The 24244-nt window shown below is 44.7% G+C and overlaps 1 protein-coding gene across 2 annotated transcripts in view; it reads left to right on the forward strand.

The window, feature by feature from the left end:
- KCNH1 (potassium voltage-gated channel subfamily H member 1) overlaps positions 1 to 24244 on the forward strand; it is a 381430-nt gene that overhangs the window by 265538 nt on the left and 91648 nt on the right. For both annotated transcript variants that reach the window (XM_043568866.1, XM_043568865.1), the window contains exon 9: positions 5866 to 6118. In XM_043568866.1, the coding sequence (XP_043424801.1) occupies positions 5866 to 6118 (253 nt within the window). The remainder of the gene's footprint in view (positions 1 to 5865; positions 6119 to 24244) is intronic.

Here is a 24244-nt window from a genome sequence, read left to right on the forward strand (position 1 = left end):
AGACTGTCACCTCACTGCAGTCTCAGCTCTGATGAGAATCCTGTGATTCGTGGTCATTAAAAACAGATTCTCAGCCTCTATCCCAGATGTACGAAATCAGAGTTTGGTGGAGGGGAAGGTTTGAGGAGAAATCTGCATCTTTAACAAGTGCCCAGGTGATCCTATTCATCAGATGAGTCTGGGGAATACTTACGAAGGGCTTGCGCCTTAGTCGTCCTTGGCTTGAGCAGAACATCAGACATCTCTCTAAGGCTAAGGTATCTGTTTTCCTATCTGGAAAATGGAAACAGCAGTAAATCCCTATTTTTCTCTACGAGTTGCATGATTCTAGATGTATTTCAATAAAGTGAAGAAAATTTGGTGGCTGGAAAGAATACAGAAAAGGTACGGTGGGTTTCTATTCATTTAGGAATTATCTCCTGTGTATATTTTCTATAAGCAAAAATGTAATCCTATGTCCATTTTTCTCTGCTTCTCAGTGTTTTCAACCACACTTCTCTTTTTACTGCCAATCTCTAAGGGCTTGGGGAATTCTGATTCCTTTCATTGTTAGAATAAGAAAAACAAATATAATGCTGTTGCAGAAATATAACACATTCAAAGCCAAATTCAACTGGCTTTGGATCAGCTATCCTTGCTCCTGCTCTTCCTCCGTTGGAATAGTTAGTTGAGAGTTGACTGTTTGAAAGGAAACCTTGAACTCAATTGAACAGATTCCAACTTAAAAAGAATGATCGTGCGGTTTTGTTGAAGATCTCCCATAATCACAACAGCAACATAATAAGCATACCACCATAGCACCAGCTACCATGCCTTGAACACACATTAAGAACAGATACTTAATGGGGTGCCCGGGTAGTTCAGTTAGTTAAGCATTCAACTCTCTTTGTTTGTTTGTTTTTATTATCTTTTTTAACATTTATTCATTTTTAAGAGACAGGGCATGAGCAAGGGAGGGGCAGAGAGAGAGGGAGACAGAATCTGAAGCAGGCTCCAGGCTCTCAGCTGGCAGCACAGAGCCTGACGTGGGGCTCAAACCTATGAACCATGAGATCATAACCTGAGCCTAAGTCGGATGACTAAGCATCCGACTTTTGATCTCAGGTCAGGCCTTGATCTCAGGGTCATGAGTTTAAGCCCCATGTTGGGCTCTGTGCTGGGAGGGAATCCTACCTTTAAGAAAAAAAAAAAAAAAAAAAAAAGAGGGGTGCCTGGGTGGCTCAGTCGCTTAAGTGTCCAACTTACAGCTCAGGTCACAATCTCACAGCTTGTGAGTTCGAGCCCTGCATCAGGCTCTGTGCTGACAGCTCAGAGCCTGGAGCCTGCTTCGGATTCTGTCTCCCTCTCTCTCTGCCCCTCCCCCACTCATGCTCTGTCTGTCTGTCTCTCTCTCAAAAATAAATAAACATTAGAAAAACAAACAAACAAGTATTTACCACGGTTTCCATGTGCCTGGCCCTGCATTCATGCATCAGTTATGCTCTACAGCAACTCTGGGAGGGACCTACTGTTATTTCTACCCAAGAGATGAGGACACAGAGGCCCAATTAGTCTTGTTAACTGCCTCTGGTCGTAGAGTTAACAATGGCAAAGTCAGAATTTGAATCCAATTTTTGTCTGACTTGGAAGCTTTTCCTACTATTACTTTTTTTTTTTTTTTTTAATTTAAAACTGTACTGGAGGGAAGAAGGATAAGAAGATGAGTCCAGGTGGAGTTGCCCTCATTTCTCACCTAGGCAGAGAATCAGCCGGGCGGGTCTTAGTCTCTGGCTTTGCCAACCACCTGCCCTAACTGCGCCTGTTGTTTTTGCCTCATTCAACGAGGCACGTAGGTTCTGTGGGTGCCTGGCAGCTGATGGAGCAGAAAGGAACTTTGATCTCTCAGCCCTGGGGCTCCTTTCCCAGGGGCCAGGATGGCTTTGTAAATCTGGTTGTCTGGAAAGAAGCCCTTCCCCACCCGACTGCAGGGCTGGGCTGGGCGGCTACCCATGGGAGATGGCGCCTAGTCAGCATTTGCCCTGCCCCTCCCTGCCATCTCCCTTTCCTGGCAGGCTTTGGGATTTGCAGCAGGTCCTGCTCTAGGTGAAGAGGGAATACTGTGGCAATTCACTGCAGAGCCCAGCCTGGCCTGGGTACGCCCTCTTCCTGGCGGGGGCTTTTGGTGGGCGACTGTTGGGGAGGGGTCCAGTCTTGTGGTCCCAAGCCTGTCCCTGGTTCCCCTCCCCTCCATCCTGAGTCAGAATGGTCAGTGATGACCACAGAAGTCTAGGGGTATGTGGGGGTGGGGGGTGGGAGGGTGGCAGTGCTGGGCTCCTCTAGTTTGATCAGTAATTAGCTGGTGACCGTGAACATGTCGCCTGTCCCTCTGAGCTTCAGTTTCCATGTCTGTAACACATGAAACTAGATGCCTTTTAATACTAAGGCCAACCTCTAAGGCCCTTTGGCTATGACCTTCTGGACTTCAGAGGCTCTCTCAGGCTACCTGTTGCTCTGCTGTGGTAACAAAATCAGAATTCCTTACTCATGTTCAAAATGAAGACTTGGGAAAAGAAGCTAAGTATTGCTTCAAGTTCACACAAATAGTAAATGTTAAAGTCAGGAATTGAATCCAGGTCTGCCTGACCTTAAAGTCTGTTCTCTCAACCATGTATCTGTCCTGTCCAGCCTGGGGAGGTCCCATGAGCCTCCGTGGCGACATTTCCCATTGGCCTTTGAGGCCCTCGGGAACCAGCAGGGATGGTGTGTCCTAAGGACCAAACAGAAAGGAAGGTGCCCAGGAAGGGGTCTCCAGCTGAGAAGCATTCAGCTCAGAGAGGAGTATTTAGGACCCCTCTAACCTGTCCAGTGTAGAACCAACAGAAGAATGATGGAGATATCTGATGGCCACGACTGTCCGGATTTCTCTACTCCTGGGCTCCCTCTCCTCCTCACACGTGCTTTCCAGTGGCTCTGGGAGCAGTCCTCATGAATAAAACATTGTCTCCATTCCAAGGCCTCTTTCACTTGCAGCCTCTGCCAGCAAAGCCCAGCCCAGGGGAAACCAAATATTTACAGGTGAAGTCACCTGGAGAATAAATCTTGGCTTTGAACTCCTGAGCACAGTTTTGACATGACATGCAAGTATTCTTCACTCCCTGGTGTTCTGCTTGGGGAAAAGAGGATCCAAATTAAATCTGCATTTAACAGGAGTCTTGTTTTTAATGAGCCTCAAGGAGGGAAATACTTAGCAAGCATTCATTCTAAGCCTTGGCAGTCTGAATTTTCCTCTGCCTCAGTCTGTGCTCTGTCCCTGTCTCAGAGATCCTGCTTACTTTCTCAGCATCCAGCCACCCAAGAGCAAGAAGGAAGAGGTGCACAGAGCATGTATGGAGTCCCTTCCTGGGTCCTGCACTATCCCTGGGGAAATGTACCAGTAGATGTAATTTCATTTCATCCTCACAAGCCAATATGCATTTTATGGGAGAAACTGAAGGGTAAAGCAGTTAGGTCACTTGGAGGGGAAGGAGCTGGGATTTCAACTGTTTGACCTCCTCTGTCCACTGCCTCACTTCCATGCAGAGTGCAGGGGCACCTGACAGGATGGGGTATGAGCAAAATTGTCATGGGCATGGTGAGACTTGGACAGAGTTTTGAAGGAGGCTGAGAAATTTCCAGATTCCAAGGGGAGCGCCAGCCACAGAGGCACATGGGTGCAGAGAAAGCAGGGAAGCAGGGAGGGGTGCAGGTACCCCAAGGGAATGTCTTCACTGAACGTGTTTGATTTTATGCCCCCAGCTTTGTTCACTAGGCTAGGATGGGAGAAAGGATTATTTTAAGAACACTCCTAAAGAAAAAAAAAAAAAGAACACTCCTAAATTTTTCTGGAAAAGTCCATTTGAAGGCATCTTATTGTGTTACTTAATGCTTGCTATGTAAGAGGCCATGCAGTGGTTACTTACAAAATTTGGTCCAGGGAACTATTTCTCCCCCTAGAAAAGGCTGAAAATTTTTCCTTTCTCGAAAGAGAAGACCCATATGACCTCTTATAGTTCCCCTTTTGTCTTGACTTTATAGATGCTAAGAGTCAAATTACAAGTGCATTTAGTTTGGGCAGCTACGCAATATAAGGAGTGGTTAGTATCTAAACTAGGCTGTGGACTCAGACTATCTAGTTAGAGAGCCCAGCTCTGCCATTTTCCAACTATGTAACTTTGGGGAGATTATTTATCTCCCCTGTGCCTCAGTTTCCTTGTCTGTATGATGATATAATACTTGCACTCACATCATAGGGTTATGTGAGGATTAAATTAGCTACTAAGTGCATGTAACACTTAAAAATGTAACATCGTTGCTGGATTTTACTTATTTGGTTATTATTTGTCTCTTCTCACCAGGTGGTAAGTTACACAAGGGCAAGGATTTTTGTCTGTATTGTTCACCACTACATCCTCAGAGCCTAGAATGATTCTTGGCATATAATAAGTGCTCAATAAATAAGTATGAAACGAATGAGTGACTTTAAAGCGCTTAGCAATGCCTGGCACGCATTAAGTGCTCACTGATTATTACTTTATTTCTCTAAGCCACACCCATATTCAGTCTGGTAGTGTCAGTTCTGTCTCCAAAATACATTCTGGGGGCGCCTGGGTGGCTCAGTCAGTTAAGCGTCCGACTTCGGCTCAGGTCATGATCTCACGGTCCGTGGGTTCGAGCCCCGCGTCGGGGGCTCTGTGCTGACTGCTCAGAGCCTGGAGCCTGTTTCCGATTCTGTGTCTCCCTCTCTCTCTGCCCCTCCCCCGTTCATGCTCTGTCTCTCTCTGTCTCAAAAATAAATGTTAAAAAAAATTAAAAAAAAAAACATTCTGAATTAGACCACTGCTCACTGGCTTCCCAGCTAGCACCCCAGTTCGGGTCTCCTCACTTCTCACGGATGCTTCCCCTCACTTCTCTTCAAGGATGCTTGCAGCAGTGGCCTAACTCAATTCCATAACTCCATCCTTGCCACCCCTTGGTCAGGGCCCTCTATCTCCATCTTAAAATATAGTTCCATCTTGTCACTCCCCCGCGTGTCATAATAATCCTCCAGTGTGTCCCCATCACACTCAGAATGAAATCAGAGGCTTTTCATAATCTACAGTCTCTTCATGCACACTCGGCATTCTCCCGAAATCTCATCTCCTACCAGTTGCCCCCCTTTCACATTTTCACATCTTTCACATCGGTTATTGCTCGGGTCCCCTCACAGCCTTTGCCTTTCTGCTGAAATGTTCTCTTTCACATGGTTCCCTCTGACATATGTTGCAGGTATCAGCTTCAATGCCCCCTCCTCAGAGAAGCTTTCCCCAAATATGGATCTAAAGAGTCCCATATAGGGGTGCCTGGGTGGCTCAGTCAGTTGAGTATCTGACTTCGGCTCAGGTCATGATCTCGCGGTCTATGAGTTCGAGCCCCGTGTCGGGCTCTGTGCTGACAGCTCGGAGCCTGGAGCCTGCTTTGGATTCTGTTTCTCCTTCTCTCTCTGCCCCTCTCCCACTCACACTCTGTTTCTCTCTCTCAAAAATAAATAAACATTAAAAAATGTTTTTAAATAAAATTAAAATAAATAAAATTTAATTTAAAAAAAAAAGAGAGAGAGTCCCATGTACTCCTAGCCCTGACTCTCCAGCCCTTCTGAGCATTTAGCATGGATTTTTGTGGTCACTGCTTATCTCTCCCACAAGAATGTAAGCTCCATGAGCATAGGGACTGTGGCTGTCCTGTCCACCAGTGCATTGAAGAGGGCAGTCTAGCCCGGTGGGGGTTACTTCCACCCCTGGAGTCCTGAGGGGCAACGGGATGGAGACCACAGTGAGGACCCTGACTCTGTTTGTTCCTGTGCCCGGCCAGGTTCTGCAGATCTGCCCCAAGGACATGAGAGCTGACATCTGCGTGCACCTGAATCGCAAGGTGTTCAAGGAGCACCCAGCTTTCCGGTTGGCCAGTGATGGCTGCTTGCGGGCACTGGCCATGGAGTTTCAGACAGTGCACTGTGCCCCAGGGGACCTTATCTACCATGCAGGAGAGAGTGTTGACAGCCTCTGCTTCGTGGTCTCCGGCTCCCTGGAGGTGATCCAGGATGATGAGGTGGTGGCTATTCTAGGTAAGTGTGTTGCTTTTGCTGGACATATACCTCTGGTGCCCAGGGTTGCTTAAGCTACCGGAAAGCTTAGTGCCACTGCTACCTTCAACCAGGGAGAGATTGCTCCTCAGAGCAAGGTCAGTTGCTAGCGTCTATCCTACAAACAAATATTTCAGTTCCTGTTTTGTGCCAGCTGCTGTCTTAGGCACTTGGAGTATTTCAATGACAAAAATGGGTTTTGTCTTCAAGGGGCTCCCAGGCTACTAGAGGAGATGCACAAATGAGCAGATACCTGCATACAGTGCAAGAGGTATCCAACTCAGTGTTCCTAAGTGATACCTAAGTGATACCTAAGCTGAAACCTAAAGACTGGAGAGGAGAAGGGGCAAAGGAGTGTCCTAAGCAGAGGGGAAAACTCATGCTGTATTGAGAAAGAGAGAGCATCCCTGTTGAGAGAGAGCATGATTCATTTGTAGAATCACCAGTGTTTCCCCTTCAGCGTGGCTGGAGCACACAAAACAAGAAGGGCCACAGGGAGAGATGAGGCCGGGAGGGAGCTAAGCCCTGGGCAGATCATGGCAGGCTCTGGAAGCCACGTTAAGGGACTTGGGCTTTATTTCAGGGAGCCAGCGAAGGGGTTTAAAGCAGGAGAGAGGCACAGTTGTATTTGAACTGTAGAAAGATGGTTGTCATTGCTGCTTGGGGAGTGACTGAAGGGGAATGGCTGGGGCAGCGAGATGAGGTTGGAGACATGCTATCCAGGGGCAGGTTGATGGGGCCCTGAACTGATGTAGTGGAGGGCACGTGCAGAGAAGCAAATGGAGTTGACTCATTTAAGAAGTAGAATCAACAGATGGTGGGTTTGCTGTGGGGGGAGAGGGAAGAGTGGATGGGGACTGCGGGATTTCTCACTTGGGTGACAAGGAAGCCTGTGTGCCACCCACTGTACTAGGGGATGTGGGAGGAGGAATGGGGTCATAGGGCGACATGTTGGTATTTTGGCATTTTGAGCATCAGTGGCCTTTGAAGGATTCATCTGATTGCCTGAGGTAGCTACACAACAGCTCTTTACTGGGGACATGTCCACCTCTCTAAAGGGACAAGCCATCATAGTAATAGCCATCATTTACTGTCATCTAGTCTGTGCAAGCATTTTACATATGTATTCTCATTTTAGCCTTATGGTAACCCTACGAAGTGATTTTATTATACCCATTTTTAAAACATGTTTATTTATTTGAGAGAGAAAATCCGAAGCAGGCTCCACTCTGTCAGCACACAGCCAAACTAGGGACTCGATCCCACGAACTGTGAGATCACGACCTGAGCTGAGATCAAGAATCAGACGCTTAACCAACTGAGCCCCCAAGGCGCCCCATTATCCCCATTTTGTAGATGAGCCAGTGAAAACTCAGAGAGGTTAGGGAACTTTCCCAAGGCCTCACAGTGGATGAGGTCCATGGAGACAGCATCCTGGAGTCCCTCTGAGCCCAAAACCTGTACTCTGATCCATTTGGCAATACTGTAATCGTCACAATAATTTATGTAGATTGCCAGGTACTGCTAGGAATCGTGGACATCTTTAATCCTTTACATATGATTTCTTAGGAAACTGAGGCAGGGAGAGGTTAGGTTACATAGATGTTAGACGTGAGATTCAAACTAAGAATACAAACTAAGTATCTAAGAATATATATATATGGCTCAAACTTTGTTCCTGCTTGATTTTGGAGTACATGATATGCAGCCTTCCTCTTGCTCCTCTGGCCGCAAGCCAACTTGCCCTCTTGATTACATTCTGCTCAGGTTAACCCAAGGATGATTTATATTCCTTCAGCATGAGATGGCAGATGGTCAGAGGGAGACTGGGATAGAGACTGGGTGTGGGGTGAAAGTTGTAACTGGTTTTTTTGCTAAAATAAAGGTCTGGATTCCTGCTCTGCAGACAGGGTTATTCTGTTCCTTGCCTTCCTCATCCACAGAAAGCTGAGATTTTATTGCGTATAGGAACAGAACACACAAAGGGTAGGGCCACTGCTTCGGGGAGTGCAGCAGGGAGAGGCCATTTATCCCTTCTTTTAATACTCATCTGTGTCCTGGATAGAGAGGACTTTCTATTGGAAATCACTGTTGAGATATTCACCTGGCTGAGAAGAAGAGTAGTGGCTAGTGAGCTCTCCTTTGAGTTGTAACTGGAATTGAATTTGAATTTAAATTGATCCTTCAGTTAAGGGCATCTTTCACTGATCCCCCTCAGTGAGAACTCACCATATGCCTTTCCAAGGAGTCTATGCTGGTGACCAGCACCATCCCCCTTGCATCCTCATAAGCAGAGCATCCTTAATGAGCTCAAACAGCTGCATATTCGGAGTTGGGGTTGGACACTGAGGCATGGAGATAAGACAAGAGCTACCGGAGGGTTGAGGAAGACAAATGACTACTTCCCTGCTGGGTCTCAATTCTCCTCAGCCGGGGATTCTTGTAGGGAAGCAAACCAGGCCTTGCTCCACTGTTGACTTACTTGGTCAGTTGACAGCTTCTCCAAATTCAGCCCTCTGTCTCCGGCCCTCTGGACATCCTGCCTGCTTCAGTTAGCAATGTGGACAGGACCTCTGCAATAACCCAGCAGCTTCAGATTCAGAGTGGTTGTTGCCCTGAAGCTGTCCAGACTAGAAGAAGCTTCTTCTTTGTGTCCCCAGGAGCCAGATTAGATCCAAAAAGTAGGTCCAAGCTTGACATCCTAAAAAAAAGCCTGTAATATTTCAAGTGGCTCTTATTCTAATACAAGGGCATGAGACAAGTCCTTTGAACTTACTTGACCTCAGGGCCAAGAGTGATTTGCTCCCTGGAAACTTAAGTTCAGAGTTTTGTTGTTATTGTTGTTTTTTCCCAATTAGGATATCTTTTGCTCAATTTACTGAACTTGATTTTTTCTTGCAAAGGGGGTTCAGGTGACAAATGGTTACTAGAACCAGATCTTGATTGCCTTTGGATGCATTTTAGTTCAATCCAACCACAATTTATTGAACACCTACTACTTACCAGGCACTGTCATAGAATTGGGGTTATCAGTGGACCACACATTAGCCCAGCCTTCAAGGAGCTTCTATAAATGCAGGAGACTGACATTATTGAAAAGGCAACAGTCACGTTGCTTGATAAGTGTTACCACTTCTAAAGGATCACTGGACAAGTAATTATTGTGCAGGTACCGTATCTAGTGCTCCCACAAGGAAAAGAAATAGCCAGGAATCCTTAGTTATCATGAAGCGGAAGGCTTTAGAAAAAGCCCAAAGCTCCTCTGTCTCATTCAGTTGTCTCTACTGTCTTGTTATCAGTTCACTCATTTGCATGCTGTTAATTTGTTTCTTCCTTCCAGCTCTAATATTCTCTGTTTAATTTTAGCATGAGAATGAGGAAAAGGGTCTGTATCCCTGAGTATGTTTAGTATGTGCTAAATACAGAACCCTAGAAGAGTTTTCTAGAAGAGTGTTCGTCAGACTTTCTTGATTCATCTCACCATATGAAATGGTGGATTGTGTCGTCAGCGAACACACACACACACACACACACACACACACACACACACACAGTTATACATCAAGCTCAGTGCTTACTCTTGCTGCATGAGATGCAACCTGGTGTTTTCTATTAGATTCCATTCTCTTTCATTCAAAAGGAAATTGACGTCATGACTCACTGAATTGCTTTCTTAACTGACTCCAAAGCCTGCAGTTTAAAAACACAAACGTAGACAATAGCTCTTGTGGATTGAAAGGCTTGCCGTCCCCTGTTGGCAGAGAATATACTGGATAATGTCTTAGAATCTTCTTTTCCTCTGATGTTCTCTGCCTTACGTTTGAGAGGACACCTTCCCACTCTTCTCTCAGAATTCTCTTGGAAATCATAAATTTGTTCTCAAATTTACTTTCTTCATTCTCTGAAATAAATTCAAGCTTTTCACATGTACATTTTATTCATTATATTTTTAAAGTAATTTTCATCTCATTTTTCATAGATATCAGAATAAAAAGGTATAGGTAACCATTTTGCCCCAGCCCAAGCGGTGGAAATGCCCAAGCACCTGCAGGGAAGTTGTTATCTCCGATCCGTGTTACTTGACCAAAGGAGATGAGTCATAGACTTTCATCAGGGCTCTGCTTGAGTGTGATCCATCTCCCTGTGTTTCCATCTTAAAATGCAGTGTTTAAATGATTTTGTTTCACTGTGATTTAGTGTCCCTACAGTAACTTCTATGGGTTTTGCATTTTAATACTTAATTTGTATTTTAACCATGGATCATCTCGTGTCTCTTCTTTTTGTTTTGGTTTGGTGGTTTTTCATTCTCCTGGGCAAGACAGAATCTCTTTGGCCAGACTGCACTGAGTTGGGGAGAGAACCCTGGAACTGGAGATTTAGCTATAGTCCTGGTTCTGCACTAATTCCCTGCAGGAGTTCCACCACATTATAATTGATAAAGTCTCCAAGGCCTCCTGTGCTTCTCCTATTCCCATCACACTGCGTCAATTACATGTTTACTCATTTGTCCTTCTTGTGAACTGATATCCTTTGATGTCATATCTGTAGCTTGGCTCAGCATATGGAAGGTACCAAGGGCTGTTTGTGGAATTGAATTGAGTTGAGTTGAGTTGAATTGAACTGAACTGAAAGGCAGTTAGAGAGTGGGATGTGAAGGGTCCCATGGTCCAGAATAAGGGTCTGGATTTTATCTTGTGGGGTTGAAGAGCTCAGAAAGAGTTTCCATAAAGATTTGGGTTCCACAAATACAGAGGCATGGAGGTTAGCTAGGACACTTGGGCGAGAAACGATGAGGGCCTACGTATGGTGGTAGAAGGGAGATGTGGAGAAGAGCCAGAGCCCAGAGATATTAGGGAAGGGATGGCCTCCGGGCTGTGGGAGGTGGTGGGAGGGAATCGGTTCTGGCACTGCATGGACAGGCAGCAGAGCCAGAGGAGGATGAAAGATGAAGGGTTTATTTCACTGAGTTTATAGTACCTTTTAGAATAGATCTAGGCATGGCTCTCAACTAGTAGAAACTCTTTTCGACTTCTGGATGGGTCAGAGCCTGCCCAAGGAAGGGGAGCAGCCATGGGGAAGATTGACAGGCCATGGCTCATCAGACACTCTGAGTTAACTTGCTACTTGCAGTCCTGTCACTATTGAACTAGAACATGTAGATTCTCCTTAAATGTGCACATAAAGTTGTAAATGCTTTTTCATGATGCAATCTTTTTTTTTTTAATGAACACCCCCTTCTCATGATTCCTAATTTAGAAGACACTCATCTTTGCTTAGTTTCTTTGTGTCCACTGACCTTGGTTGACTATTAATGTGGCATCTATTTAGTTAGCAACTATCACAGCATAACAGGGTGTTAGTCTCTTTGCAAGATGGATGGTGTAGAGAAAATCCTTGTCTTGGTTGAATGCTCTGTTCTACTTGGGGAGACAAATGCATGATTAGTGACAGTAAGTAACACAGGTACATATTCATGGAGGAGGCAGGAGTTGACTAGGCTTGAAAGGACTAGTAAGAGTGTTTGTAGGCTGTGGCTTGAAGTGGGAAGAGTAGCATAAGTCTAGAGAGTCACTGGAGGTGGGGATATATGTAGGCATATTCAGGGACCAGTGTGAAGAGAGGAGAATGAGGAGAATTTACATGTGGCCAGTGGTTCTCAACTTTAGTGAACACAAGACTCAGCTGGAACTCTGGTGCTCAATGAAGATTCCCTGTCCCCTCCCCAGCTCTAGGATGGAGTCTTGGAATCTGCATTGTTCACAAGCCCTCTCTCCTCTGGGTGGTTCCATTGCATATGGTTAGAAGACCTGTACCATGAGAAACATTGCTTTAGGCAGTCACTGCTTGATGTTTTTGGTAGAATGTGATCAGAGGATGACATTGTAGAAAGTAGTAAGGCAGAGAAGCACATGGCAGGGGCCTTTTATTACATTAGCCTAAAGCATATGAAATTGCCAATGTTCAACTATTTTTGACCTGCCAAAATGGTAGAATAAACATCTTATGATCTGTATTCAAGGGGAGGAGGGCCCAATTTAGGATGATGGTTCTGTGAAGGTGGAGTCAGGATTTGGACATATGAGGTAGAACATTCTAGATGGAAAGAATGGTGTGAGTTGAGGCCTCAGGAAGTGGAGAGTATATTTTATAACCACAGGACCAGCATCTGAGTGGGAGCTGAGAGCCCTGAGGGGCAGCAGTGGGACATGGGGCTGGAGAGGCAGATCAGAGTGGACATTTCTAAATGTCAGCGGGGAATAACTGAAGGCAATAGGTAAAGTATGACACCATTGGAGCTGTGATTTGTACAGATTAATGAACTAGACAAAGAGACAGGGAGGGCATTGGGTGACTGTGGCTTATAAGTAGAGATGAGAGGTGTTAAGGTATGGGTAATAGAAACTGAGTCAAAAGTAAGGTTGCCAAATCAAATACAAGACATCCAATCAAACTTGGATTTTATACAGATGAGTAATTTTTTTGTGTATTTCTCAAACATTGAATGGGATGTACTTATGCTAAAAAAGTATCCATTTATCTGCAATTCAGACTTTAATAGGGTGTCTTGTGTTTTTATTTGCTAAATCTAGCAACCTTTGATGGGAAGGACAGATTGATGAGACATTCTGGAAGGAAGAGTCTGAAAGGTTGTATAGAATAGGATGCAGGGAACAGCCAGAGGGAGGTGAGGGAGGGGATTCTGACAGTGAGTGGGGAGAAGGAAGCACCGGAACAGAGGAGATTAAGTCAGGAGGAAGACACAAGAAAGGTGATGTGCTTGGTTTTGATTTGTCCCATTTAAAGACCAACTGGAGTATTCCACAGCTATTTGGAAAGGTGGGTCTGAAACCAGGAAAAGAAGCCAGGGCTCTAGACAGAGATTTAGGGTTCAGGGGAAGGAATAGGAAATAGGAAAAATAAACAAAAGAGACAGGAAAAATAAACTAAAATAAACAAAAGAGAGCATTTTTTAATGTTTATTTATTTTTGAGGAAGAGAGAGAGAGATGGAGTGTGAACGGGAGAGGGGCAGAGAGAGAGGGAGACACAGAATCCGAAGCAGGCTCCAGGCTCCGAGCTGTCAGCACAGAGCCCGATGTGGGGCTCGAACTTATGAACTGTGAGATCATGACCCGAGGTGAAGTCAGATGCTCAACTGACTGAGCCACCCAGGTGCCCTGAGAGCATTTTTATAAATGACCAAGTATAGCAGAGCATTTTAAAAGAAATGGGAGTGTAGCTATTCAAAATGTTCACAAGGAATTTTAAGTGGTATTGGAAATCCTTATGATAAGCAAAGTAAGTAAAATATAATTTTTAAATGCAATATGATCTCAGCTATGTGGGGGAAAACATTTGTAGATAAAAGCCCACAAACATCTCTACTCACATGTCATAGTTGATGTCTTTAGTCTGTGAGGCTATAAGAGATTTTCATTTTCTGCATATATGTATGTGTCTTTCAAGTCTTCTTTTTAAAATTTGTTTTAACATTCATTTTTGAGACAGCATGAGTCGGGGAGGGGCAGAAAGAGAGGGTGATACAGAATTCGAAGCAGGCTCCAGACTCTGAGCTGTCAGCACAGAGCCTGACGTGGGGCTTGAACTCAGAATGGCAAGATCATGACCTGAGCTGAAGCTGGACTCTCAACCAACCGAACCACCTAGGCGCCCCTCTTTCAAGTCTTCTTTAAAAGAGCATATGCTACTTTCAAAATTGGGGAAAAAAATTTTTTTTAATTTAAGGTAGATCTTGAGAAAGCATTATTCCATATATCCTTTTGGCTATCAGGATGCAATTTGAAAGAATAAAACTTTTTTTCAGAAAGAAGTCTTGACAGCATTTCTTCTGTTATTTACTGATCCGGTCAGAGAAAAAATGACATTTATCTAGTGGGTACTACCCAACCCCTCCCCTAAACGCTTCTTGAAAAGGAGGATGACTAGACATTGAAGACAGAGTGGCTATCTAATAAGGATTTTAAAAAAGAACAACAGCTTCATGTGAAACCCTCGTTATTTTAGAGATGGAGGGGCTAAATCCTTCATGGAGATGTTTCCTGGGATGCTTGTGAGCTGGAGGGGATGGGGGGGAGGCCCCCCACTTCCTGTGCTACCATCTCTGCAGTGCATTGCTCCACACCACCCCGGGGACCTGGTGTAGGGGCCGGATGAATATTACAACCGCACACCATATAATAATATCTTTTGCTCATGCTCAGCACAAGGGGAGGAGGCTACACTGAAGTGTCTCTCTAAACACTCCAACCAAGCATTAATATTCATATAGCTGTTCCATCAGCCGAAGCAATTATATTAAATCCACACTCCCAGCAAGAAGCTATCGTATGAATAATCTAGAACTTCAGAAATGCAAAACATTTGTGTCAGGTAATGCACACATTACTTGATTGAGACAGGGTGGGGGTGGGTACCAGGTCCTACTTCCTAATTCTGTTTTTGTTTAAGCAACTTCAAAAATTGGTTTGCCTTCTCTGAAGACACTGGTAGTTAGGAGAGTTAATAGATCTTTCTAAAGGAAATTCTTATAACTTTAGTGTCCAGACAGAGGGGACTGGTTAAATTAAAAAAATATGGTAAATCAAGGCTGTTGTTATGATGATGGTATAAATAGTTTTATCAGCATGCAAAATGTCTTAAATATAATGTTAAGTAGAGGAAAAACAGAGTGTGTAACTGTATGTGCAGTAACCTCAACTACATAAAAATGCATTTGTAAACAGAAGGAAGATGGAAAGTGTACCAAAATGTTCATCAAAGTTTTCTAGGTGGTGGCCTTAAGAGCCAATATTTTCTATTTCAGCTGCCGCAGTGCACATATAGTCTTTTATAAACAAGAAGGGGGAAAAAAAATCAAGTCAATTTGCAATTCTTATCTGTAGTGATCTTGGAAAATTATCACCTGCCTCCAGTGAAAGATTTGTGATCTGTGTACTTAGTAGAGAGACGTTCAGCTAATTTAATTTTATCTAATTGCAGTTGTGGAGAATATAAGGAGAGTGTCATGATGTTTCCAAGCCATTGCTTTAATTTAACCAGTGGTGAGTGAGCCCCGTTCAAACAGAGATGCCAGCATCGTTTGCTCATGTTTAGTATAGTCTCTACAAGGAAGGCTGGTGACCCACATTTGAGTGGAATTTTAATTCCTTTAAGCAGAGCCTTTGTACGATGGAGTAATTTCTAACGTTCATTATCTTTACATCTTCATTTTAAATTCGCCTATAAATTTTTCAGCTTAGCATTAAGCTGGATCAGAGTGAATTACGGGACTATTTCTGAACAGGTCAACAAATTCCTTCTTGAGCCGGGCTGACAATATAGCTACCCAAGGACACCTGGCTTCTTGCACTCAGGCTGGGGACCAATCTTCTCCTCAAAGCCTCCATCCTAAGACAGTCTGAGTCTTTTACACCCTGGCCCACCTTACCATGTTCCACTCAGACCCGTCTTTTCACTGATGTGTTGATTTATTCATTCCATAAACATGCCAGGTGTAGTCTAGGGATTGAAGATACAATGGTGAACCAGACAGATACACCTGGGATAGAGCTAATGGTCTTATCACAGAGACAGACAAGTAAATATGTAGTTTTATAATATAGTATGCCAAGAGTTGTAATAGGAGTAAGAACAGGATGCTACGGAAGCTTATAAAACAGGCATCTAATCTAGCTTGGCCAAGAGAAATCAAGGAAGCTTCCCAGCAGAGATGGTATCTGAGCTGAGATTTGTATGAGGGACTGAATTCTACCACATGGAGCAGTGGTGGTGGGGTTTGGGATAGGGGATTAAAGAGAAAGTCTTCGAGGCAGAGGGGATGGCATCTTCAAAGCCTTAAAAGTAGAAGAGTGACATTTGTGTTTAGAAAGGTTATCCTGGATCCTGTGGATAGAGGGCAGGAAGACCACCAAGGACAATGCTAAGAGATGAGAGTAGCTTGAAGACTTAATGTCAGTAGAAAGGAAGTAGACAAATTTAGGAGGTATTTGATGGATAAAATTATCAGAGCTTGGTCCTTTATTGGATTCGGAGAAGAGCAAAAGGGTTAAGTCCAGAATGACTCGGACAATTTTGTTGTCTGAATGGGGAACACTGGAGGGTGGGCAGGCTTACCTGGGAGTGGGACCAGTTCCATTTGGGGATTTGTGGGTTTGAAGTAAGTGAATGAGTCCATTGTGAGATTCTAGACTCAGAAGAGAGACCTAGGATTGAGGTATGAACATGAGGACCATCATGATCCAGGTGACAGTTAAAGCTGGGGGAAGACTGAGAAAAACCCAAGGAGAAATAGGAGGGTAAGAAGCAGTGAGGTCTAGGTTTGTGGGTTCGAGCCCTGTATTGGGCTCTTCACTGGTGGTGCAGATTCTCTTTCTCCTTCTCATAACCCTGCGTGCTCATGCTCTTCTCTCTCCCTCTCTAAATAAATAAATAACATTAAAAAAAAAAAAAAAGAAGCAACGAGGTCTAGAGCAGAGCCCCAAGGAATGCTAGTTTATTTGGGACATGTAGAGGAACCTGCAATGGAGGCCAACAGGGGAGGGTGGGATATCACAAAAGACAGGGAGAGAGGGAAGGAACATTTTCAACTGATACAGAACCAAATTTCACTGACTGGAAGATGCTATGGATTGTAAGACATGCCAATATTTTATGGCCCACGAGGACATAATGCTGGCAATTAAATGGTGATATGTCATTGATTGTAAGACACAGTCTGATTTCAAACATAAAAAAAATGCTAGACAACTTAAATATATACTAGAATCCAAGAACTAGAATACGTTGAGGACTAAAATACACCTGTTAGATGTATCAGGGAAAGAGCTATTATTGACTATGGTGCGAGTATCATTAGCGGGGTTTGGGGTCAGAAGCAAGATTAGAGTAGCTTGAGGAATGGAGAGAGATGGCTGTTAGTTCCAGGATGCTTCATAAATTGCAAAGATCTTCCAGAGTTCTGAACCACGAGAGACACAGCAAGTAAGATAGACACCAGTCCAAGTATCACTTTTTTTTTCCTGATTAAGCTAATATCAGAGAATATGCTTTGTATCTGTGTCCAAGAAGGCTTCCCAATAGTACGCCCCAGAATTAGGCCTACCCTGGTGCTGATCAGCACAAGCCTACCCCCATGAGGGTCTGCCTGGCAAATCTCATGGCCTGGAGGCGCAGAGAAGGCAGGCAGATCTTGAAGAGACCAACGGGCTACCCACGTGCATATTCTCCTTCCAAACCCATCACTCAGAGGAGAAGAGAGAGGCCAAGAGTGGGATGCATCTGGAGTTGCCTTTATGGAAGGAGGAGTGTAGAGACAGTATAAATAACATTATCAAGAAATTGAGCCATAAAAGAAAGGAAAACATAGCCCAGACCAGCTAACTGCATTTCCAGCCATCCAGCTTCCCATTTAGAAAAATTGCCCATCTCATTCCTGTGTCTCAATTCTCTTGCCTCACCGTAGAAGGCCAGATCCTTTCTCATTTTTCTCCATGAGATCTCCATGGTCTTGTCTAAGATAACCTCCAACATATGTTGGGATTATGTTTTCTTAATGTAATTATTTTATTTTATTTTTATTTTATTTAAATGCAAGTTAGTTAACATATCATGTAATAATGGTTTCAGGAGCAGAATTTAGTGATTCATCACCTACAAATAACACCCAGTGCTCATCCCAGCAAGTACCTTCCTTAATGCCCATCACCCATCTAACCCATCCCCCTACCCACCTCCCATCCAGCAACCCTCAGTTTGTTCTCTGTATTTAAGAATTTCTTATGGTTTGCTTCCTTCTCTGTTTTTATATTATTTTTCCTTCACTTCCCCTATGTTTATCTGTTGTTTCTTAAATGCCACATATAAGTGAGACCTTCTATTTGTCTTTCTCTGACTGACTTGTTTCACTTAGCATAATACATTCTAGTTCCATCCATGTTGTTGCAAATGGCAAGATTTTGTTCTTTTTTAAAAATGTTTATTTTTGGGAGAGAGAGTGTGTGAGCATGCATGCATGTGTGTGTGAGTAGGGGAGGAGCAAAGGGAGAGAACAGAGGACCCAAAGCAGGCTCCACGCTGACAGCAGTGAGCCCTGTGCGAGGCTCGAACTCACGACCTGTGAGATCATGACCTGAGCCCAAGTCTAATGCTCAACCAACTGAGCCACCAGGTGCCCCAAGATTTCATTCTTTTTGATCACTGAGTAATATTCCTATATATATATATATATATATATATATATATATATATACCACATCTTCTTTATCCATTCATCAGTTGATGGACATTTGGGCTCTTTCCATACTTTGGCTATTGTTGATAGTGCTGCTATAAACATTGGGGTGCATTTGCCCTTCGAATTAGCGTTTTTGTATCCTTTGGATAAATGCCCAGCAGTGCAGTTGCTAAGTCAGAGGGTAGTTCTATTATTAATTTTTTGAGGAGCCTCCATACTTTTTTCCAGACTGGCAGCACCAGTTTGCATTCCCACCAGCAGCGCAAAAGGGTTCCCCTTTCTCCACATCCTCACCAACATCTGTTGTTGTCCGAGTTGTTAATTTTAGCCATTCTGATGGGTGTAACAGTCTTGGTATTATGTGTTTATCTGTTATACTTCACTGTTACACACTTGTAGGTGTTCTCCTCACAGTCCAAACCCCTTGTAGAGACCATGTCTTTTCCTTGTTATAACACCCTCTTCGTCACTGGGACACTGCCTGGTCCATGATAGGTAGGGCTCAGATTGTTGCACTGGATTGGATTGTATGCAAAGAGACACCATCTGGGGTAAGATGGGGGTAAGGTGTAACCCCATTTTGGGGCACTCCCAATCTAATAGCTGCCTGGGAGAGAGAGTCAGAGACAGTTCACATTGGACCTGGCATGTGACATTGGACTGCCACAGTTCCTGCGTGGGTTCCATTGACCAGGTTATATGGCTGATCCACACCAGCATCCTGTCTCTGATACAGAGATGGTTTGCTCAAGAGCATAATGATTGCTGTCCTTTGTACTAACTTCATAAGAAGGCAAATGATCCTTCAACATCTCTGAGCTCTCCTGACAACACCTAAAATGAGACCAAACCTTTCTAGAATGAGATGCACCTCTGAGAATGGGGTGACGTGCGTGCTTGTACCTGGAGCCTAGGCCTCCTGAACATCTCCAGGCCCTGCTTTCTTTGTTGGCAAAAGAAATCCAATAGAATGTGTTGGCTCAGCACCCAACCCCACACCACAATCAGATAAGACCTAGCACTTAAAGCTAAGGCTTTATTCCTAGTAGTATATTTTCACAACTTGGACGGGAAAGCAAATTGATGAGGTTTCCACTATGCCTGTTTGTATTTGATGTTCCTTCTCACTTCTCTAAACCGTTGCAGATGAAGCAGAGGTCACAGACTGCCAGCAGCATTTGTTTTTTCAGTAAGAGCAAAAAGAAGGGCATTGTGGCTTCATTACAGATAAAAGAAGGCAGCGTTTACAAGGTACCAAAACTTTACTTATCTAGTCTTCCCTGTGGTCTCTGATGACCCAAGGGAAATAACCATAGATACACGTGGGAGGATTAAGTATTCCAAATAAGCTGGAAAATCTATACTTCATCATCTTTGGAGTAAGACACATGGGGGGTGCCCGTGGCAGCATCCCTGGCTGGTGTCTGGCCTGGTACACGGTGAGTTTTCAGCAGATCCTGGCCCGCTGGCCACATAGTCAGGGCTGGTCTGGGAAGTGGGTGGGTATCACCAAGGTATTTAGCTGAAGTCATTGGAGCTTTTGCCCTGAATGTGCTTCCAGAGCTCCATTGTCATGTTACTGCCCAATCCTTCAGACACATGGAAGCCCACGCTTTTCCCTGCAGCAGGTGGAGAAAGCAGGTGTGGATATACGTTCCCCATAGAGCTCAACACATTGTACTGCCCCACTGGATGGTGTCATGGACTCCTGAATTGGCTAGGATGTGGGTTTAGCTGCTCCAACAGAAAAACCCAAGGTAACAGAAGCTTAGACAAGACAGAAACTTGTCTTTCTCTCATTCAGCAGTCCAGTATAGAAGGGCTAGCATGTCAACCTCATGGTGTTGGGCACCCTGCTTCCTTCTTGCCTGTTGCTTCATCCTAACTGGGTTGTCACTGTGGCCTCCTGGTCCAAGAGAGCTCACATCCTTGTTCCAGCCACGAGGAAGGGAGGAAAGGGGAAGGGAAGACCCTAGATGTTGCACACATCCTCTCTGCAACCCCAGAGGTTTAACCAGAACTTGGACAAATGTCCACACCTAGATGCAGTGCAGCTTTTAATTCTGGTCATGTTTGTGCCCAGCTACAAGTCATGGCTTCCATTACCATAAGAGGACAGAACTGGTTTTGGAGAACACTTAGATTCGTAGGCCATAGCTCCTTAAAGTCAAAGCTGTCTTTGATATATCCTTTTTCCCATCACCTTGCGTGGTGCCTGATCAAGGTGGATCCCCTTAATTGTTGACTGGAAAAGAGGGTTGTTTGAAGGACTGAATGCAGAGGACAGCCCACTGGGAACAGCGTGGAGACCGCATGGCAGCTTGGGAAAAGCCTGTGGAGTCACGGGCAATTATTTAACCTCTCCAGAGCTCACTTTCCTCTCTTTAAAATGGGCCTGGTGATCCCTGTGGAATTTGCTTCTTGGGGCCATTAAGAAAACTCTTCTTTTATTGTGTCTGCTATTTACTGAGCACCTATTGTGTTCCAAGCACAGGGCTAGGGCTTTGTTCACATTAATTACATGTAAACCACACAACAACCCTATGAGGTGGGTATTATTATCCACATTGTTTAGCTGGATAAGTTGAGACTGGGTGGGGTTTGGTAAGGTGCCCAGTGCCATTGGTTTATGTATGTACCCAACAGCTATTGAGTGCCTGCTGTGTGCCAGAGCCATTGCTGGGGATGTGGTGATTCCAGGTAGGAAGAATGTTTCCAGAGTACAGAGGGTACACATGATAGGGAGCCGCTCTGACCATGGTCAGGGAGGAGGCTGGGGAGTGTTTGGAAGCTTGAGCAGGAGTTATCCAGACTAGGGAGCACAGTGGAGGTCTGAGGTGGTGCTGGCAAGGCCTTGAGGTGGGCAGGGAGCCAGACATGGAGGGACCATAAGAGCCACAGTGTGGCCGGAAGGCAGAGAGTGAGCAAAAGAGGTGGCAGGAGCCCCCTCAAGCTCCTAGTCGGGCAGTCTGACCTGTCTGGCCCTGAGGCTTGTGTTGAGAGAGGATCATAAAATGCTTGGAAAACACGCTGAGGGCAGCACCAGGGGGCAGGGCTCGGCAATTTCTCTTTGTGTCTTCAAGATGTTTGAGGACCAAACAGGGGACCCAGAGGTCACATGGCTGCCTTATATGATGAATCTAGGACCTCTGAGAACTGCCCTTGTCCTCGTCCTCGTCCTCGTCCTCTTGGGCCGTACGTCCAGTGGTGTGCACACAGTCTGCTCAGAGCTTGCCTGGAAGTATTTGTCCAGCCTGTCTTCCATGTCTCATAAGCAGAATTATTCCTAGGGCGGGAGACGGCAATGCCAGTCACCATCCTGATGAAGTGGGTGACAAGACACCTCTGGTCTTGAAATGGCTTGAGGGCAGAGGACCTCCTGGTACCCCAGACAGGAGGAATATAGACAGTAGGGTGAGCTGAAGGGGCTGGCCCTCACCGCACCCCATGTTCTGGCACCTCTCTCAGCACCCTCAGCGTGGCTCCCAACAGCGTCATGAATCCAGGTCTTTAAATATTGATTCAGCAAGTTGGTGTCGCCCACTCAGTGTACAGAGTATGCAAGATGCTTAGGTGAGTTTGCAGCTGAATGAGGAGACCAGGCACTTTCCTCAAAGGATTGCAAGGTATACTGGCAACACTCACTGTAGAGTTAGTCTTGCTAAAGGGTCATATGCAGTGCCTCAGGGCCTTTGTATGTGCTGTTTCCCCTCCCTGGACTCATCTCTGTACTACATCTTTATGCTGGTTAACTGTTCTTAGCTCAGACATCACATCTCCTTGAAAGCCTTTCCTCACGCCATGAGTTTGAACTGGCCACCCCTCCTACATGCTATGCTGTCCTGTCATGTTAGAATTAGGCACTCAGCCCTGATATGTTATAGTCACTGGGGTCTCTGTCTCTCACTACATCATGTCTATTGTCCCCCTACCATACCTCAGCTTCTAGAACAGTGCCTGCCAAAAGTTGCATGAATGACTGAATGAGTTCTTTCTAATTAGTTTGGGTCTAGAAATGCTTGGTGATTTTAGAAGCAGATAATCATGTATACGGCAGAATTATGTTTTGCTACTATAGGTTACCATTATGAGTGGTCCTTCTAAGAGTACACAATAGGGAAAAGTGAAACAGCTGGAAATTTCAGTGTTGCTCTGACCCCTAGGGCCTGCTAAACTCAGCCTGTGTTTGAATAAACAGGGCCTTGGGGTGCCTGGGTGGCTCAGTCGGTTTAAGCGTCTCTTGACTTTGGCTCAGGTCATGATCTTGTGGTTCTTGAGTTTGAGCCCCACATTGGGCTCTGTGCTGGCAGTGTGGAGCCTGCTTGGGTTTCTGTCCCACTCTCTCTCTGACCCACCCCACTTTCTCACTATCTCCTCTCAAAATAAAATAAAAGTAATACAAAGAAACAAACAAACAGGGCCTTTTCTGAAGGGTTTCAAACTCAATTGTCAGTTTCAGAGCCAGATTGCTTTCCTGTGACTTTTTAACATTCGAGTAGGCTTTTGATCCTCTCAAGGACCCAGTTCCAGCACCGCTAGCATTTGCCCTGGTCACCCCTCCCTGTGTGCTCACCTTCCATGCCCCTCCAAACTTCCTCATGTGGCTGTTCCAGCCTCTGCCCGTCATTAAGACCAATTATCTACAGGGTCTTGGTTTTCTCCTGGGCTCCTCGCAGAGACCTGCCCTCCCTCTCCCTGTGCCTCCTCAGTCCTGTGTCCCACCTCCCACCTGTGTTTTATGAATGTCCTTCTGTCCCACATCTGTGCCCTATGGGGCTGTTTGTGTCCACTGCAAAAGTGGAGGTACAGTGAAGACAGCTGCACTGAAGGGGTGGGAGGGGGAGGAGGATTAATTATCACAGGGATGTTTGCTTGGAGTTTTAATTAGACTGTCCTGCCTTACTTCCCCTCTTCATGCCTTTTTCTTTTCCCTAGCTCGGAACTTCCACTTAGAATGTATTTTAGAAACTTGGAACACTTAGGTTCTAACATTCTGCACCCAGGTCCTCAGTGGAATAAGTAAACCAATAAGCTGATTGTCTCAAGTAGTTTGATTGCCAAGTGCACTGGGGTAACTTTTGTTCTTCAGTGAATGATCGTTTCACGCTAGGGAACAAGGGTTGAATGTGAGTGTAGGGCTTGTCCAGCCTTCCTGATTCCTAACCCTGACCTGGGAAGTCATTATTCCCAGAGCTGTGTGTCGATTACAAGCAGCCTGCCAAATGCTCTGTATCCTTCCTTTTGACAGTTTCCCCCAGTGACATGTGTCATAAATACATTTCTCATTTGCCAGAATAGGTTTGGGTTTGTTTTGAATCTGACGGGTCCTCCGACACCACATTCTTAAATCTCACTAACAGATCATTTATACCAAAAATGCTGCCTTGACAGGAAGAAAGATTGTGTGATTTTCAGTGTGGATTGAAAATCAAATCCAAGTTCTAACAACACCTAGACTTCCTGGACCCTACAGATTAATCGTGATTATCTTACCGTGAAATACTTTGGGTAGTAGGAACTACTCTCTACTTATTGTTTCTGTCAAACCTTTGATTGGAAAAGTTTTCACAGTAGTCATGTTGTCATTTCTAAAGATGCTTATAAATTTCATGGTGTGTCTCAACCATAATATGGTCGTCCTTTGTTTTAGGCAATAAGTGTGCCCCTGAAGAGTCATTTATAAACGGAATTTTTACAGATAAGTTCATATGTTAAATACACATGAGCAGCTATTATTTTACTTTCTGGGTTCTTTTATAATTGGAAAAACTACTCCAAACTTGTTTGAGAAGTGTAATGCTCATACATTAGATTTTGTTTAAATGAAGGACAATTGGGGCGCCTGGGTGGCTCAGT

This window comes from Prionailurus bengalensis, chromosome E4 (assembly GCF_016509475.1).
Source record: "Prionailurus bengalensis isolate Pbe53 chromosome E4, Fcat_Pben_1.1_paternal_pri, whole genome shotgun sequence".
Classification (NCBI taxonomy): domain Eukaryota; kingdom Metazoa; phylum Chordata; class Mammalia; order Carnivora; family Felidae; genus Prionailurus; species Prionailurus bengalensis.